We start from the raw sequence: 14,368 nt of genomic DNA, 5'->3' as shown, positions 1-14,368 counted from the left end.
AGAGACAGGATGCTCAATATCATTTATCAAAGAATGAAAAGAGCAGCAAACAGAGACCCATCCAGTGGAAGGTCACAGCCAATAACATTTCTGCAAATAGAAAGGGGCTGCAGAAGCATCAAATGCAAATTACTGTTTGCTGGAGAATTTTAATGGAGTTCTACGTCACATTATAAAATGTTTAATTGTAACCCCCTTTTTAATAACACCATCTGATTAAATGAAAAGATGCCCTGCTGATGGCAATTACAATCTGTCAAATAGCATATTTATTTACAGTTTAGTTTCTAAAGCTGCAAGATAAAAAGGGAACTCTCTTCAGCTTGTCAACGAACTATAATTATTGTGTATCCTTCTGTCAGTTTGCTACATAAAACTTTTGGTCCTAAAATGGATCTAATTATATCTACAGCAACAATTTTATAAATGTTTGGTTTCTCTTTTCCTTCAACCTCTATGGAATCTCTGTTAAGAGGGGAATAAAGCACCATACTGCATTAACATCAGGCATTTCTTAGATTATTTCATGATATTTCGCAGCAAGCTTTGGGAGAGACAATCGGATGGGTGTCGTTTTTTTCAGTTTTAAAAAACTGAAGAGATTTTGCATCTACATATTCTTCCTAATATTGCTGCTTGAATGAAGTCAATATTATCTAGGCAGTATCATCCCATATTACCCAGTTGTACTCCTCCATTACTGAATGAGAAACTTTATTTTCTACCCAAGCATATTCTGCCTGTGTTCTCTTTGCTGCTGCTTGGATAAATGCATTAATCTGACCTTTGGAATGTTTTGTAAGTAAAGCTTTTAAAACTTACTTTACAGTGTGTGGTCCTGTTCATGCTAAGAGGGGTAGAAAGAGGGGAGTGCTGTTTGCAAGAAGACTAAATGAGATAAAAGTGTCTAACAAACTGTATTCCTAATGTTATACTTCTGCTTGACTTTAAACTCTGCTACTGGGTGATCTCCCCTGCTGCAGAGTTCAGCCCTGTGTTTAGCTCTGTGTTTTGAGTCTAGGCACACAGCTGATTATTTTGTTATTTACCCCACACATTTGGGTCACAGGGTTTCTGTTTTCTCTCACACTGCGAGCCCTGGTTTTCAGGATGACTCAGCAATCAAATGTAATCAGCCAACACCAGGTGAAGGTATAAAGCACTCAGAGTTCAGCTCACACTTATGTGACACACAGATTCGCTTCACATGAAGTGGTGGAAGATGAGAGAGAGAGAGAGAGAGAGAGAGAGTGATGATCAGAAGTTTCTGATGTGTTAAAGGGAAAGTGGTACTGAGAAGGGAGGAAGTTAAAAATCCTTCTGAGTACATGCAAGCTGAGATCCACAAGTAACTTGAGCTTAGCTCAAACTATAAAAAATGCTGCTGTCATTACAGACAGCTGGCATTTCTTACATAAGGTTCACTACCACCAGTTACAAAAAAATAAACATGTTACATGATACAGAAAAATAAAGTAGAGGTGTTCCATTTCCTCCAGTGTTTTGTAAGATGCTTTCTTTAGTCCTCTCATGAAAATAAAAAATAGGCTTCAGCTATTGGTGCAGAAATGTTATATAACAGTTTGCAGCCTTTATTGCAGCCAATATGATGGAATGCTAATGCTGTGATATTGAGTTTTTGTATGAAGAAACTGAATCCCTATAATATATATTTTATTTTAAATAAATGATTTCGTTATTCTGAATCTGGTAACTTTATCTGATCTATGGTGTTCTATAGATTTTTTTAAAATCAAATAACATTCTGACATATTGAAAATTTTATATAAAATAAATTAATGCAAACATTTAAGAATATTTCAGAAATGGAAACAACAATGGGCCTCTTTGAAAGTGGTATTATTCAATATGTCATTCTTTCCTGTAAGCAGCAAATTGGAAATGCTACAGTGAAAGCATTTGAATGTATTGATATGCTGCATTTGCTACAAACTTATAGAAACATTTCTACTTTAGTTTCATGTGTCCTCTGTTCTACCTATTGATGTAATCATTGTCAAAACACTTGTTCAGTAGCCTTTAGAATGCAAAGGGAGCTTTGAATATATGCTAAGCTAGATAATAAACCTGCATTATCCCAGCTTTTGTTGCTAGTACAAAAAAGAGCATTTCAGAAATAAATCCATCACTTTTACTGCCTTTTACTGTCTTTTTTCACTTTAAACTTCACAATTTAAAAATTTAAACCACTCAGATAAAGTGAAATCCATCTTATCTTTTCCTTCTTTAGTTTCCAAAATATGTCATAATGTTGAAAGAATATGTGCTCTATTTTAACTGCCATGCAGATAATAGACCTTTAAAAGAACATAGATGTTCTTTGGTACAAAAAAAAATTAACCTTGGTTTCTTACTTTACAATAAAAAAACCCCCAAACCAACCTTTTCCAAAACAACCATTGTCAGTGAATGAGGTCTTATCTCAATACAATCTAGTAAGTGCTATATTGAATTGCTTTGGACTGATGAGCTCCCAAGAACGAGCTCAGACTGCTAAAGAAAAAGGAAAGGTGTGATGGATGATGGATTCGGGACCTAGGCGGGGAAAATGAGGTTTAGTTTTAGGCAACATAAAAGAATTTTAAGATATAGAAGGAGCACTTGCTGAAGAGGTCAGCTAGGTCATTGGGGACTGTAAAGAAAAAGTGTGGAAGAAAAAAAATTCTGCCGCAAGTTTGGCCAGGATACAAGAAAAAGAGTAGTGACAGAATTGGGGCTATAATAGTTATTATGACTCAGTAGTTGGCAGCTAATTGCCTACTTCATCTCTGGATTCCCCCACCCCGCATAATTAATCACATGATGTGGGGCACACAAACCACTTGAATGGCAATGCCCATCAACTTTGGGGGGGGGTGCTCAATTATTTTATTTGGGGGGGGGGGGGCAAAGGAACCTTGGCCCCTAGGAGTTGGCTCCATACAGTTGCTTGTGTGAATCACTGATGATTCTGCATGTACCCTTTCCTGTAATATCTGTCACTAGTTCCAGGGGCCTAGTCCCTATCTCCACTGCTTGATTCCTGCCTGGATGACATTCTCGTTGATGTCCACTGGCCGAGACTGAGGTTTTAGCTTTCTGAGAAGTGTTAAGGAAGGGCTCTGATGAACACAGAGAAAGAATGAATTAAACAAAGATTTTGCTGTTCTACATTTTATTTATTGTGCACCGCCTAGAGATTGCTTTAATATGAATGATTTTATCCATTTCCTAAAATAAATAAATACCCTGTGATGAAATAACGATGATCACACATAATTCAAGGGTAAACAAACTATTTGAGTCTTATTAAATCATTTTTCTCCCCTTGAGTTTTGAGTTTCTCTCTGCCTGTCCTACTTTAAGATCTCAAAAGAAGGTTGGCTACTTGCATCCCTTGGCCTCGCTCTCCTTTCCCTTGCTCCAGTTGCTCAGCGCAATGATCTATAAGCTCTCAAAGTTCTATTGTTCCCATTTCTTTGCAAGAATCAGATATGAAGCTTCAATACTTAAGGGAACACTCAGCTTCCAAACTCTAACTTCAGTACAGAAGGGGTCACATCCATGAAGCACTGCTGGAGCACTTTGTTGAAGTGCCAGATGCTTACCCTTACCTTCTCTGGGTAGTTATACTTTTTTATTGTTAAGACCCTCCATATCATTCCTTTATGTAAAGCTGGGATAGTTTATTTTATCTGTAAGTTGAAACTGAAGCAAATTTGAAGTAGTTCCCAAAATTACTAAAAATAACCTTTCACCCAGTAGAATAGAAGGACTATGGTCAAGCTCTGACCTCAAAAGAGAACAGAAAATTCAATGGACTGTCTAGTCCTCAACTATTTTCCAACACTGGAATGAACAAAACGTGTGATAATAAGAAGCAAGAAAAAGCAGGGCCAGCTGTGGATTTCTTGCCATGGGTACAAATGTGATCTACGGTTTTCTACTCTAGATAACTACTTTGGACCATATCCAGTCAAATTGAAAGAACTCTACTTGTGTCTCAATGTAAGTTTAAATCTAAGCAGGTGATGTAACCAAAGATTTTACAAGCCTGGTTTGGAAACTATGAATATTTCCAGCTCACAATGCTTAGCTTAATTATAAATCAAATACATTTACCTTCAAAGGTTCCACTATGAAGCCTAAACCAGGGTTTCCCCTCCCTCTCTCCCTTGTGTTACAGGTACCAGGAAGCCTAAGGAATAGCTCTCTACCATATACCCAGTATATTTGAGGGAAGGAGTGGGAGGCCTGATATTTGGGCCTGATTCTGCTCATCAGGAGAGCAACACACCCTAAATGTTTCTGGACTCAGGAAGAGAAACAAATATTTTCTGATTCTTGGGGGTGGGGGCAGTTTTGTTTGCCGAGTCTAATTCTTAATTGAATCAAGAAGAGTTCACCAGCCACTAGCTCAAACCATTGCATATCAGACATATCTATCAAGAAAGCTACATATGCAAACCACGAAACAGTACTAGATGCTTAAATTCAATTACAGAAGGATATAAGGTCACTTGAAACATGCTTTGAAAAATATGTAGATAAAAGTCTTACCACCGACAGTGAATTTGAAAGCAGTGTTCCATCTTGGCCAAGCATATTGGAGACTGTGATTTCAGGTAGGTCCATGTTTTGTGGATGGAATGGAAGCAGGCCATTATGGTTGATCGGGTGACACAGTGAAGGATAACCAGATTCTGTGTCATTCAAATGTACCAGTGAATGGTCAGGTAATGAAGGTGGAGTGATGGGAGGTATGTTAAAATCTTCACTTTCTAGACTTGGGCCAGGAAAAGACTGTGGAAAGATGAAAAGCAGAGTTTCAGTTAAAATGTCATGAACCCTAAGCCTTAAGGGTAGGATAAAAGGCAGCAGATAAATAAAAACACCGCAAACTTTAAACAAAATGACCATATTCCCCTTTCAAATTCGATAGTATTAAGCAGTCATTTCTGCATTGGAAAAGAGACCATTTTAAACACCCTTACACTGTAATAAAGCAATTGCACTACTGTGTGTAGAATAAAAATTGCCTCAAAGGCATAAAACCTTTGATATTTTCACAGCTTCCATTAGATAGAAAACCCCCTCCCCAGCAGCTGAATTCAAGGGCCCCATTACAATTTTCTCAGAGTCTTGATCAGGTTGAATACCTTTTTCATGGGAACTTTGGAAGTGGAATGCAATTTATGAAATTAACATTGGATCAAAAAGAGCTCATAAGATTCCCTGCCACTCAAGAACAAAAATAATAGAAGTGTGTGGGGGGGGGGGGAGAAATATTGTGCTTCAATGTTGCTCTAAGGTGTACAGGAGAAGAATACATTCATTCAGCTATACTAGAAGAACCAAATTAACCTAGAAACAGAATGTAAGTCTGTTTCTGATACAGTTCCGTGGGTATCTACAAGTAGATTCAGCTCTATGCACACTTGTGGATGCAAATGTTAACCTTACACACATATACACCAATCAAGACTCAGGACCTACAATCTGTGAACCGCCCTGATATATTATGATGAAGGGTGGCATATCAATCAATCAATCAACCAACCAACCAACCAACCAACAAACAAACAAACAAACAAGCAAACAGTTTTGGGAGTGAATCTGAATGGTGTTTACAGTACTACCCATTGTCCACCCAACAAATTAATGGTCCTGACAGCTCCTACCATCTGTTTGGAGGAGTAGCTCTCATGACTTTCAGTCCAACAACAGAAACTGGATGCAGCCTGGATCCATGTACAAAGTACTGCTTCCATGCCTGCATTATCCAGCTGCATCAAGTTGTATTTTTGTAACCACATACCAAATTACAATTATTATTATTTTTACATACAAATTAATGTAAAGTCATCCACCTAAACGATAATTTGATTGCATAAGGTTTTTTTCTTTTCTTCCTGCTGGCTGGTGGTGTTAATTAGGCAGATGGTAAATATCCAACAGAAGCAGAGTAATAATTTTCTAAATAACAGTGAACCAAATGAATTATGCTGGATGTCAGCAAGACAAAGGAAAACTCGTTTCCTTTCTTCTTCAAGTGTTCAGAATTGTGCTGTGTTTGTTTTCATCAGCACAAAGTCTTGTAAGTGTATTCTTATAACTGAACTATTTTGTGAAAGGGGCTTGTGCATGAGAAAGAGAGTTGGGTAAGACAGTAGCCTTTGAAACTGTTGTAGAAGCATTAGAACACCTGAAATTATTCTCCCTTCAGGTGCATGTTTACTGAAGCACTGTTTAAAGCAGGCTTAATCAACCTCGGCCCTCCAGATGTTTTTGTCCTACAACTCCCATGATCCCTAGCTAGCAGGACCAGTGGCCAGGGATGATGGGAATTGTAGTCTCAAAACATCTGGAGGGTCGAGGTTGAGGAAGCCTGGTTTAAAGCCTCAGCAACGTGGCTTATAATGCTCAAGTATTCCTGAATGACTTGAAGAACATACACAGGTATAATTTGCTTTCTCCTGAATTCTATCTCCTTTCAATCTCTTGCTTCCAATCTGCCTACTTTGCTTCCATTCTGGCCATATTGTGGCCAAGGGGAAACTGCAATGGGCAATGCACTCCGATACCCCACAAAGGGTTGTTGTTATAATTGCTCTCCTTTACTAGCTTAGAAGGAAATATGACTTAGATCAGGGGTTAGCAAACCTTTTCACCAGGGGGCCGGTCCACTGTCCCTCAGACCTTGTGGGAGGCCAGACTATATTTTGGAGGCAAAAAAATTAACGAATTCCTATGCCACACAAATAACCCAGAGATGCATTTTAAGTAAAAGGGCACATTCTACTCATGTAAAAACATGCTGATTCCCGGACCGTCCGTGGGCTGGATTTAGAAGGCAATTGGGCAGGATCCGGCCTCTGGGCCTTAGTTTGCCTATGCATGACTGTGTCAAGTTCTGGGAATACATGTATTCCAATCAAAAAAGAAGAACTTCTTAGGAAGGGCCTCTCCTAACAGAAACTAGGATATCCATGAAAGACTGAGAATGCCTTGGGAAAGTCCAAGATCCCTACCTTCTGGACAAGGGAATTGGTCTTCTGTGGGTCAACAGGAGAAGCCCATCAATCCCACCTATAAGGTATAAGGTATGGCTTCAGTATAAGGTATGGCTGCCAGGTTTGACTCAGATACTTGCTAGTAAGTTTGGAGGTGAATCATCAGGATATTCTACTGAAAATCTGTTATACATGCCTTGGATGGCTGAGTGGCTTGGAGATTCTAACCCAAACACCCCTTTGCCAAACGTATAATGTTTGCTTCTTACTGAAAAAACAGCTGGGAAGCACAAGGAATTCTTAGCAACTTGTGCTGTATATCAAGGTGAATGAGCAAAAAGACAACCTTAACATGGTGTCTTTTTTAGAGCTGCCTTATGGCAATGTAGAATAAACTAAACCACAAGTTTTAATGCTCTCAGCAAGCTACCTGTGACTAACTCACCTTCACCTTGTTACATGTCACACAGGGCTGGATCCTGAGAATGAGACTCACTATTGGAATGTAGAAAATGAGGGGTATAACCTATTCAAAAGGAATAGGCCAAACAGGAAGGAAGGAGAAGCAGCATTGTATGTAAAGAATATGAGGATATCCATGATTTGAGGAATAGAGGGCAGGTTAAGAGCATCTGCGTAATACTTAAAGGAGAGTGAAATGATGGTGACTTCACTGTGGGAGTCTCCCACGCTCACTTATTATATGAAAATCAATCTATGTTTTGCTAGAGATAGTTTAGACATAGTGGAACTGTATTATAAATATTTCTCTAGCAACATAATAGTAAAGAAATGTTCACTATGTGGAAACTAACAAATTAGACCATTTCTATTTTTCCAACTCAGAGGGATGCGGGTGGCGCTGTGGGTAAAACCTCAGTGCCTAGGGCTTGCCGATCGTATGGTCAGTGGTTTGAATCCCCGTGGCAGGGTGAGCTCCCGTCTTTCGGTCCCAGCTCCTGCCCACCTAGCAGTTCGAAAGCACCCCTAAGTGCAAGTAGATAAATAGGTACCGCTTTATAGCGGGAAGGTAAACGGCATTTCCGTGTGCTGCGCTGGTGCTGGCTCGCCAGAGCAGCTTCATCACGCTGGCCACGTGACCCGGAAGTGTCTCCAGACAGCGCTTGCTCCCAGCCTCTTAAATGAGATGAGCGCACAACCCTAGAGTGGGACACGACTGGCCCGTACGGCCAGGGGTACCTTTACCTATTTTTCCAACTATGTCAATGAACTTATGAAAGCCAGAATCCCACATCCCACCACTAATTTAAAATACAACTGAGATGTGTCAGTGTATCTGCCTACAATATCAGGTCTTGTGACAGAACAGTATGCTATATCCTATAGGATCCAGTCATTCACATTCTAACAAATTATCAGGTTCCAGTATGTACTGAAGGTCAGCAATGTGAGTGAATTGCCTGACACAATACCAGCTAAGTGAGTAAACTATTGTCTCTTAAATGGACTGTAAAATATGCCCAGTAACACTTCATGGCAAAGCACAGAGCATGACTTAATAAGTGAAGCTAATATATAATAATTATAATGACATCCTGACTATCATCAAAGTATTTGAAAATGAAAAGATAGTAATTAAGTATAAATATATGCCACCTTTCTCCTTTGGGTTACATGGTAATGGCTTTGTTTCCTGATGCTTGTTCAGTGACTAATTCTAGCTTGAATTCAATCACTAAAATTTGACTGCTTTCCAGCAGTTGCGGTCCACCTCTCTTTCCCCACAAATCTATTAAGACATGAATATTATTGACCATACTTTACAGAAAGAATGATGATCTTAGTGTGGTAGCAAAATGCAACCTAATCATTAGTAAGCTATTTAGCACCTTCATTGGGTCAAGCCTTGTAGCTTATACCCAATTACACATGCTTACATCATAGTGACTTTAATGGAAATGAGTATTTTTGTAGCTAGGAATAGACTACTGTAGACATAATTTGTTAAAACAGAGGGAAAGCCACAACATGCATCTTTCTGAAAGTTAGGAGTATTGAAGAACCAAGCAGTGGTCAACATTTTTCAACTACACATAAAGAAACTAGGATAGTGTAGAACTAAAAAATCAGGGTTGGGGAATCTATGGCTCACCAGATGTTATTGGACTCCAGCTCCCATCAACATGGCCAATGGTCAGGGATGATAGGAGTGTAGTCCAGCAACATCTAGAAGGTGACAGCTTCTCTTCCCCCGATATAATACATTACTGTACAACACTTCTATCTACTTTACAAATCATCTTAACACTCAACAAAAAATGTCCAACAGCATCACTGATATGTCTAAGTCAATGATCCTGTAAAGAATTTCTTATATTTCTTTATTGAACAGACAACAGCAATAAGTCACAATCGTTTAAAAACACACACAATAAATTAAGTCAAGCAGAAATCATCAAGAGCATATTGTTGCAGAAGGTACATTTTCCCTGTGAAGTGTTCATCAGTTTCTTTAATTCACATTAGATAAAGGGCAGTGCTTCAAGCAAAACATTATTTTTCCACTACAAGACCAGGAGAATGTTGACTGCTGCATAACTGATTTTTAAAGCAGCAAATTCAGAGTCCCCTAAAAGGAAATAGGTGTTTATTAATTAAACATGCCATTTGAATAGCTTCCCCAACTATTTTCATATAGGTAGTGACCCAATCATAATTCTATGCATGCATATTTACAACTATGTCCCATTCAATTCAATGGGGGTTACTCCTCGTGTGTATAGGATTGCTGCTGGCAGCAAAAGGAAAAAGCCATGCCAACAGATAGAACCCCATTTCCATGGAAATTTAAGGCAGCTAAATAGCTGCGGATGCAATAATCTATTCACTGATTGTACTAGGTAATTAGTAACTGTTACTCAGAAAGTAACCAAGCAGCATTAGCTCCTTGTGGTCATTATTACAACCCTCACCATGCCCGCATCTTTTCAGTGTCTGATGAAATACCAGTATGGTCCTATTGCTGCATACGTGCTACCTCTCTCCAAACAGCAGAAAATGCACACTATTGACAAAGATACTAAAGGGCATGTTTGAGTCTTGTGGCACCTTAAAAACTACCAAATGTCTTAAGCAATATATACATATTAATATCAAATTTGTATCCATTTACTCCTTTGTGCAGAGACTGGCCTGTTTGTCCAAGACAGAATGCAGAAGGACATTGCTGCCAGATGATGATATATATCACATTGGAAGATGAACGGGTGAATGAGTCATTGAAGTTGTGGCTGACATTATTAGGTTCTGTAGTAGTTTTGCCCAAGTAGGTAAAAGCAGTAATGGTCATTGGGGAGCACTGGGCCCACAAAGCTGCCTCATAGCAGTAGTGTCACTGCCACACACCAAGACTGTGAGGACGGTGTGTGTGTGTGAGATTGGGGCAGTATGACCTTACTGCCACTGTGCCCTGCCCCTCACTGCTCAGTACATGTCAGCAACACAATGTCAGGTGATTAGATCTGTGGTCCTCCACGCCAGCCACTCACTCCTGGATACAGGGACAGAGTTGGTATCTGGGTTTGTTGCAGGGTTTGGACTTTCATAGTTCGTTTCCAAAGTTGTACATATACGTATTTTTTAGATAGCATTCTGATCTTTGCTTGCAACAATATATAGTGCTACCAGGGACTAGGTCTTGTCCTTTCCTAATAAAGCTATCCAAAAGTAATAATTGAGTCCTGTCATATGATACATGCTTTTTTCTTTGCTTCTTCTTAACTGTGATTTTTGGTTGTCTTTTATTCTATATGTAAAGAGATCAAACTGCATCCTGTTAGAACATGTGAGGTTCATGATGTTCCACTCCATTCCGAACATACTTTTTTTTTTACATTTTAGAGTATTTTCCCCTCCTCCTCTTTTCTTTAAAATCTTTACTTCACTTTTCAGCTATCAAAGTGGCACATATAGATAAAACAAGATTTTAAAAACCCATTGAAAATGATTTCCTTCTGCTCCTCTTCTTCTTTCCTTACATCAGCCATGCAGTCTGCCACCCATTACTTTTATATTTTAGTGTTTGTGAAGCATAGAGCTTTAGTATGAAAATAAATGTCCAAGTGATAATTTTCATCCCTCAACCCTGAACACAAGTACTGGAAAGTACCGGTAAGTTTTGCTGGAATCAATGATGCTTGCTTGCAAGTACAGTTTTATAGACTCGGTTGTCAGATAGCCTAAGTTATACTGGAAAGAAATGCAGTAGAATTAATCAACGCCACACCATTAAAAACAATGTAGCAATCAAACTGCAGCATAAAAATATGTCTTAATATTAACATTGCTACTACACAACAATGTATATTATACACCACATTTAACCTGTCAGATGCTTCATTAACATCTTTGATTTTAAAACTGGCAATGAAGATGCTGTGCTTTTCATATGTCCTCATTACTGTGATAGTCTTAGGCTGCAAACCTAAAGTCGCTTACTATGAAAACATTCCGTCATAATGCATATCAGAACACAACAAGGTGTACTATGCAGAAAGAAAGGAAATTTGGTTTCCTAGTGTGAAATCCAAAATTACTCTTACTAATTCTCTATTAATTTTTACAGAACCTATTTTCTAGCTGAATTAATCTGATGGTGGGGAAGGGGGCAATACACTCCTGTATGTGAATAGGTGACACCCTAATATGACAAAGACAGCTGTATTTTAACACAGTCAAATTTTTCTTAGTATTATTTCCCTTTTGAATCCACCTCCATTCTACTATATACAGTAAGCCTGCAAATTACACACATTTAATTTGTGCGCATTCAGTTTTACGAGAGTAGCAAAAAAAAGAAAAGAAAAATGGGGACGGGCGGGTATAAAAGGTAAGGAAAGAGACTGGGATTCTGGAGGAAATGACTTTGGTAAACCTACTCCCCATTTAACCCAATGTGTTTTGACTACACACAGTTTTAGCTTTAGGCATATTACCATATGTAAACTGGGGCTTACTGCACATTAAAACAGACACACACACACACACACACACACACACGCGCGTTGGATCTAAAGGTGACTTTCCACTCACAAACAGTCCTTTCCTGACAAAAGGGGCATCTGAATGGAAACAGAGGGGGCGACTGTCACCAGTTCCATCTTCCTTTGTAATCCCCCATGTTACCTCTTATGCTGTTTTTCGGGGTGAGGGTCATATGAGCTGCAAGCAGGAAAGTAAATCAGTAAAAATCTCTTTCCATCTTAGGATGCAAGCCATTAATTCAGAATTAGAAGTAAAATTGAGCCAAAATGATTCAGTTTCCGTTCTGCTATTGTCAAAAGAACTTCCATTTTCTGATTTTGACTGCTGCTCTATACAATTCTGCTGTATTGCTTCTCCACTGAGCACCACTCAAAGGGAGCTGAAAAGACTACTTTAAAAAAACAACAACTCTTAGGTGGCCATACAGTCCCAAGCACCTCTTGAAGGAGAAGGAATCTGGTCTTGGGGACACAGTTATTGGAAGGAGTATTCAATTTAATCTGCAAAATTAGGGTGGATGGGGAAAAAAATTAAATCAATAAAGAGTCACAGGATGGGTAAGCCTTGTGTGCGAGTCCAGCGCAACATCTAACAGCTGAGACTTAGGACTGGATATGCAATCATTTGTACTTACAGTATATAGACTATTATGAGTACCTCTGGTAGCTCTTCAGACATTTTTATAAACTGCAAGAAATATGCGAGCTATTAAAAGATATAATTCTGAAAAACAGACTGCCGTGTGAGCCGCCAATTTAAGGCAACAACATAAACAATAGTAACTTGTGTGCTCAAGTGAAGCATCTTTTTAATTTTGAGTAATGAAGATGTCAAGCCAAATGCTAGAGTAGTTTAACTTAATTAGGTGTCCTATTTTTCCAGGCAGCCTTTCATTTCCCATTGAAAACTCAGCTTGTATGCAAGGCAGCAAGAGCAATTTTGTCTGTAATGAATACCTCTGGGATTGCACAGAGTAATCATTTGAATGCTATGCTGAAGACGGGTTTGAGTAACTAGTTTGGGCTTGTTGAGATGCCAGACATTGTGAGATTAACTAGATTAATTTGTAGCCTCCTATCATTATTGTTTCACTGGGTCAAGGGTCAACAGGTCAAGCTCACTTTACAGAGGGAGCCTTTGCAGTAAGGAACAGGTCCATAGTCGTTTGCCTAATAAGTTGTTCAAAATACTTTAATGCCCACAGATAGACCTAGATGGTCATCTTATTCATGAAGTTCATTCAATATTCCCCATGGTTGTTTATCTTTAAACTGCTGCCCTAGAAAGTTTCCTAGAAAGGAGCCTACATTTTATGATACCTGCAGGGTACTTTTTACACCTGAAAAGAAGCACAGAAGAACATACAGTGCATATTTTAAGGGGCATTTTATACTGGGTATGAACCATCCAAGGGTATGTTATCTCACACGGAAAATAAAAGCAGGCATTATGAGCTGGGAGGAAATAACCCAAGCACTTTCCTGAAAATGTATCATTGGATGATTGATTTTCTGTTTGCCTTCTGGAAGATAAAATAATAGCTTTTGTTATTTTTGTTTTATTGATTAACAGAGAAGCCAGCTACTGCAGCTGATAAAAGTTGTATAACACATTATAGATAGCATATAGTGTTTAAATTAACATATCTTTTTAATGAGGTATAGCCTTGCACAAAAATTAATAATAACTGTAATCCAGGCTTACATTGAACTATAAAGGGAAGGCACCAGACTGCCAATATCAAAGCTGTTTAGGATAACAAAAAAGTGTAAAAAATAAAGGGGTGCAATATCAGGCCTGGAAGACCAATTCATCAACAAAAAAAATAGAAAGCAAAATGCAAAGGTCATGTCCTATTACATGCAGTGGGGAAAAATAAAAAGGAGTTTACCCCATCTTATCAAGTAATTATAGAGCCTTTCAGATGTGTTTCACTGATTTAGAAGCTGGAATTGGTGGAAATTAATTCATAATCTCAAATATAACCATCATTATATGTTAAAGCACTAGATCTTAGATACTTATGGAAACAGGAAATGCCCATTCCGTAGGGCATCATGTCTGATGTGTTCTCCAGGGTGATTATTCCATAATCACAACCAAGGGACTTGATAAAATACTATGGTCATCTTTTCAAGTTTCTAGAAAATACTCAACTCTAAGAAGTTCCATGATATGTCACATGGAAAATACTATCAGGAGATGCACACAGATGACCATGGAAGATTGCCATGAGGCAAAGGCAAAAGAGTCCCTAATGGCTGCACATTCCATGCTATTTTAAATATCATCACACTGAAGTTCAATTATTAATGAAAACGTCATCATTTACTGTGTGATAATGAATATCT

General features: G+C 38.6%; 1 protein-coding gene across 3 annotated transcripts in view; it reads right to left on the bottom strand.

The window, feature by feature from the left end:
* TOX (thymocyte selection associated high mobility group box) overlaps positions 1-14,368 on the bottom strand; it is a 182,797-nt gene that overhangs the window by 64,719 nt on the left and 103,710 nt on the right. For all 3 annotated transcript variants that reach the window (XM_083451149.1, XM_083451150.1, XM_083451151.1), the window contains exon 3: positions 4,561-4,803. In XM_083451149.1, the coding sequence (XP_083307275.1) occupies positions 4,561-4,803 (243 nt within the window). The remainder of the gene's footprint in view (positions 1-4,560; positions 4,804-14,368) is intronic.

The sequence above is a fragment of the Podarcis tiliguerta genome (genome assembly GCF_965153285.1).
Source record: "Podarcis tiliguerta genome assembly, chromosome: 7".
NCBI lineage: Eukaryota > Metazoa > Chordata > Lepidosauria > Squamata > Lacertidae > Podarcis > Podarcis tiliguerta.
The sequence above is the reverse complement of the archived record's forward strand: the minus strand, read 5'-3'. Positions and strand labels throughout refer to the sequence as shown.